Source organism: Athene cunicularia (genome assembly GCF_003259725.1).
Source record: "Athene cunicularia isolate RWA chromosome 11 unlocalized genomic scaffold, athCun1 chr11_part1, whole genome shotgun sequence".
NCBI classification, from domain to species: domain Eukaryota; kingdom Metazoa; phylum Chordata; class Aves; order Strigiformes; family Strigidae; genus Athene; species Athene cunicularia.
The window spans coordinates 3,779,624-3,785,274 of record NW_020799113.1 but is presented as its reverse complement, the minus strand read 5'-3'; the positions used below and the strand labels follow the sequence as shown (position 1 = coordinate 3,785,274).

The following is a 5,651-nucleotide window of genomic DNA, read 5'->3' as shown; positions in this document are numbered from 1 at the left end:
TGCGCCGCGCACCGACCGCCCTGCAAGGCCCCCGCTGCCACCGCAACGGGGCTGCCCGACACAGCGCCTGACACAAACCTCCCCACAGCCCCGCAGGCACCCGCCCTTACTGCTCTGCCCCACGCCCAGCCCGCAGCCAGAGCGGCCCCTGCTGGCACCCCGACAGATGGAGGCCCGACGAACTCTGGCTCCCGCTACAGTCTGCTTCACAGCTGCTCGTAGCCGCGGGAAAGGATCATTCCAGTGCCTACAGCTACCGCACTCATGGCAACACCTACCAGCTTTGGAACCTCGGCAAAGTGGCACTTTAAACGTGCTCAAGACAACCTACAGCAGTGATGACAAATTCATCAAGGACAGACTTTGATCTCCAAAGCCTAGAAAACAAGGGCAACACCTTGCAACGTAAAGACAAGGCCTGGGATTGGACTGAGGATGAAATAGGGGACAACCTGGCACAGTGAACAACCGATTAAATTCATGTGGCAATGAAACAACTTTTGGGTGTCCTGGAAGTGAACTACCCTCACTATAATACTAAAATACACACACACAGAGGTCAAAAAGACCGCTGCCCAGGTTGAGACCCTTTCCCTGAGCACACATAGTAGTAGAAGCTTGAAGTATGTTAATCACAATAGATCAGGGAGAGTCTGTGACAACTGACAGGCTCATTGTTTAAGACATTTTTTAACGAAGTTGTTAACATTAATTCTTTTATATAGTACTCTAATCTTCTTCAAATTATGTTCTGACATGGCACAAACTGCTTGGCATTGAAAGTCATTCAACAGTGATTAAAGTGCTCTTTTTATCGGTTTAAGAATGTTTCATCTTGTATCAGCAGTATGGAATTGTTTACTAATTAGATTCCCTAACATCCTCTGCTGTCGTATGCTGATGATATGTGAACAGGAAAGCTGATGAGCAAAAAATTAAAACTTGTTATTAAACTGTCATAAGGCCTAACATATAAAGATGTCATTCAAAAGACTGTTCATGAGGGATAAACAATATCTCCTGAGAAACTAAGCAGTTTCTCAGCCTGGCCAGACATGGCTGGCAGCGCAGGCATTTTGCAGTTGTCTACATCTCTGGCTCTTCCCGGAGGTTTGTGGTATCTGAGTCATAGATGCAAAGGAGGAATTTGTCCCCTGAGGATCTTCCCGTTCAGCATGGCATATATGGGGCTCCTAGGCATCCCACTTTGGGCAGGAGGTTGGGCTGGAGACCTCCTGACATTCCTCCCAACCCAAAGTGTGATTTGATTGCTGCGATTCTGTGACATTTGTTCCTCTCTGTCCTTGGGCAAGTCACTTATGCAAATCCTCAGGTGTCTGAATGCAAGTAGCTTACATTCACCAAAGGAAATGAGATGCTTAAATGGCTTTGAGAATCTGGGATTTACCTTCTGGTTTGGAGTTTTGCTGTCTGAAGGAAACTCCTAGGTTTGATGAGTTCATCTTTGTTCATTATTCTGAGATATTAAAGCTTTACCCTCTATCAACGAAGGGATAAATATGACTGCATTTCTCTTAAGTAATAAGAAAGGTACTTTTCTTTCAATGGTAGAGCCACTGAACTTTCTTCTTCTAAAACAGCCAACATGATTGAAACATTTAGAAAGAAGTAAAGATATACACAGCCAAAAAAGCAAATGGCACATTGCTTATATCCAGTTCTCAGTGAAACACTGGAGGCATTGCAAGATAAAGTGCTTTGGGCTTCCAGCCACATAATCTTTTATCGCTTAAAGAAAATATCCTACGCTCACACAGGGAAAACTATTCTCTTCTCTTGGAGTCTAGGTTGTGTTAATGTTCGAAGTATAAAGCACTGCTGTCATACTGTGGGACGTTTTTCTGCCTGCTGAGAATTTTGTTTAAAAGTCGTCAAATTTGACTCCTTTGAAAAGATAAATTATTGTTTGGTTTGGATTTTGAACTGCTCTGATAAACTTCCATTTTATGAATTAGCTGAATTCTATTAGAGCTAGCCTGAGTTTAGCTTGGATGGATGGATGCTTTTCAGCAATAGCTTAAGGGCTCTCACTCTGCATTGAGCAATTTAGTTTAATTTTACCTTTCTAATAAAAGTCCAGTTGAATTGCTTGCAAAAAACTAATAATACTCTTCAGGGGCTTTGAATCATTCTAAACAGCTGAATACAGTGATCATACCTGTGCTGTGGAGCTTTATAGGATAGTTCAAATGAGCATAGGAATTTTATTGTTCTCTATTAATATTATTTTTAGTAGAACTCTCTTCCATTTCTGCTACTGCCTTTAAGATACTTTCTCTCTTTTTAAAAAAGATATCGGTTTAATAAGAGGATTACTATGTATTATACTAACTTTAAAAATATTTTGGTCTGTTGATAAATATATGCCTTTCAAAATACTTAATACAGACAGTTTTGGTTTACCTTGTGATGGGAGATCATTTCTAAACTGTGGAGTCATCATTATCAGTTTAATCCCATCTTCTGAGAAAAATGCATGTCTTGCAAACAAATATTTGCCATTACAAAATTGAGATGCCTCAATTAAGGAGAATTGGGGCTTTTTAGACTGCTTGCTGCCCTTGAAGGGTGAGAATGCAAAGCAGAGGTCTTCTGCAGGTTGACCCCCTAAGAGCACCCTGAGTTTCCTTGATTGTGACAACGAAAGGCCAGGAAAAAAGGACTGGAGGAAAATCAAAAATCACAAGATATTGAAGCCTGTTCTCTTTCCCTGTGAAATTATCCTAATGTGGCAACATCTTTTTCAATCATACTTGGCAGCCTTATTATTCTGATTCCTATCAGCTCGTAATTATTTACCACAGAAAGGACTAAGATGTACATAAATAATCATAAGATGCCAGATAAACTGTACTGGTTTTAAATTAGTGTTGTGTCTTGCTATGCATCCTCACCTATTATTTTTAATTATAGTTTACTAAGCAAACTAGCTTCTTGCCCTCTTTACAGCTATTCTGGCACTGCGCTTTTAATCTGTGCCAGGGAGTAGCCCATCGCCAGTGCCGGGGTGCTTGTCCCAAGCCTGTGGCCTTGATCTGCAGGTTCCTGTTTGAGAAATTCAGAGAAACCCATTCTTCCTCTTTGAACGTAAGTTCACTTGGTATTTAAAAGCAAAAGAAAAAGAAAGAAAAAGAAAAAACCTCCTGATCCACAAAAGCCTCTAATCTACCTGCTCCATTTCTTAAAGCATTATAAGACATGAGAAATGGTTGTTACAGAACAAAAAAAAAAAAAACACTGGAAAGCCTTGTGTCTCTGTAAAATCAGAGCCTCTCTCTGCCTGCAGCAGATAAGCATTCTTACAAGGCAGCGGTGACAACTGCCACAGTGAAACTGTTGATCAAAGATATATAGGCAGGTTTGGCACCAATCCCGATTGCACTTTACATGATAGGTCTTAATTGGAGTGCCCAGGTTAATTTTGTACAAGAGGTTTAAAAAACCCAAACAAACAAAATCCATATATCAGCCTGCACTGGTGGTCAGGATTAGGAAGCAGGAGTACCCGAGGGGTATGGTAAGTGCTCTCTGTGTTGCAAAGGGAAACCAGGAACTTTTGAGGTGCTGCTTTTAAACCAGACTCAACTGTTCTGGTTTCAAACACCACCTGGACAGACCCTGCCCCTTGCATCAGGCCAGACTCTCCCTGCTGCCCATCCAGGTTCTTATTGAAAAGGGGCAGAAGACCTGGGACTGGGGCTGTGGTTCAGGATTGTCTTTTTCTTTTCTTTTGCTCAAAGAGGAAAGGAAAAGAGAAAAAAAGTCCTCACTAAAGTGTTCTGTAAGTAAGCGTCCAGCGGGCAGGCAGCACCTTCAGCAGGGTTTCAGCCTTGTCACCAGGCTGGTTACCCTGTCAGCCACAATGCTTTTCACCGATGCTTTCATGAAACACAGCTTCAAAGGACTGCAGTCAAAATTACAATGATAAAATATCTATATATATATTTATATAGACTTTTTTCTATCTCTCTTTTTTTTTTTTTTTTTTTTTTTTTTTTTTTTTTTTTTTTTTAATTCCAGCAACAAGGAGCTGCCACAACTGTCTACTGTGCCACGGCTGCGGAGCTGGAGGGCCTGGGAGGGATGTACTTCAACAACTGCTGCCGCTGCCTGCCGGCGCAGGAGGCGCAGGACGAAGCGACGGCCGCGGCCCTCTGGGAGCTGAGCGAGAGGCTGATCCAAGAACGAATTGGCAGGCAGTCCAAATAACAGGGAGCTCCTGGAAGGATCAAAACACACGAGTGTGTGCACGCTCGAAAACTGCCAACACTGGAACCTGTCCAATCTTATCATCTAGAGGGTTTCCATATACCTCAGATACAGATTAACCAGTGTTAAATGAAATAATAGCAGTCACAACATAGCGAAAAATGTTAAGTACTAATGGGAAATGGGGAATACTGCGGGTTAAAGGGACAATGCGGCTTCCTGGGGCTTAGTTAGTCCTGGTTCTCTTTCTTTTGATTATAGCCTGTTCAAAGTGTAACCCAAGGAGGCATCTTTTGTCTTATTTTAGAAAAGCAATGCTGCAGATATTTTCTGTTGTTTTGATTAATGGGTATGTACGCAGCCCAATATGGGATTTCCTCTTTATTTTGATAATTACTGTCTGTTAGGCTTTAGGTATTGATTGGGAGATGGTAGTTGTGTTGATTCTTTTTCCCTACAAAGATTTTATTGGGTGTGGCAAATAAAAAGATTATTAAGGAAAGAAATCTTTCCTGCCCTTGACTGCTGGCTGCAAATATATCTGCTCTGTCTAGAAAAGGAAGGTGCAAGAAGACATCTGAACAGAAATGGTAAAGTCGCAGCCAATTAAATATTTCTGGTTTTTTCTTAAAAGATTATAATAAAAGATACGTTGTAAACCATTCCCTAAATACCGTCGAGTTAGCAAAGATGATGTTGTCTCCTTAAGAACACACAGAGCATAATCAGGGGTTTAAATGGTATTTCTGTCCATTTCTCAGTTCACAGTTTTAAGGAGTTCTTTTCCTTTGACAGTTCACAGTTTCTCAGTTCTCCTGATACTGTATCCCATTCCAGATATCTTTTTTTTTTTTTCTTTCAATTCAAATTCAATAAAACAACATGCTTGCTTGAATATTGTCACCGGAAGAGAAAGTTTGTCTCATTTCTGCAAATGTCTTAGTTCCATTTTTTTTTTTTTTTTAGAAAAGAAAACTTGAGGAAAAATAAAGAGCTTCTTGTCGATGCCAAGAAAATGCTGTTTTTTTCTTGTTTCTTTCTGAGTTCATTTTTTGTATTTTGTGCTTTGTAGCTGTCTTCACGCCAGAAGGTTGTCCTAAGCCATCCCCAGTCCAGCATCACATTTTCTGTAGACAGAATATAAACAAATAAATAAAAGGGCACAATGTTAATAGAAACTTATTTGTTCCCCTTATTATTTATGATTTACTGCTAACAGTCTGCCTTCCATGATTTTTCTTGTCTGCAATCATAATGCATTTGATTAGTTGTTGAACAGGTGTTACAGCCAAAGCACACATTCACCTGGAAGAAGTAGACATCGCATCCTCCCATCGGAGAACCCACCACACTTCTGGAAGGAATTATGATATTGCAGTGTAACAGCTGTACCTTACAGTCATATGTTACAATTTGGTTTG

General features: G+C 40.8%; 1 protein-coding gene across 1 annotated transcript in view; it reads left to right on the top strand.

Annotated features, from left to right (window-relative positions):
• Positions 1-5,383, top strand: part of WWOX (WW domain containing oxidoreductase) — a 525,887-nt gene extending 520,504 nt beyond the window's left edge. The window contains exon 8 of the mRNA XM_026856594.1: positions 4,042-5,383. Within this exon, the coding sequence (XP_026712395.1) occupies positions 4,042-4,230 (189 nt within the window). The 3' untranslated portion in view covers positions 4,231-5,383. The remainder of the gene's footprint in view (positions 1-4,041) is intronic.
• Positions 5,384-5,651: the final 268 nt, after the last annotated feature.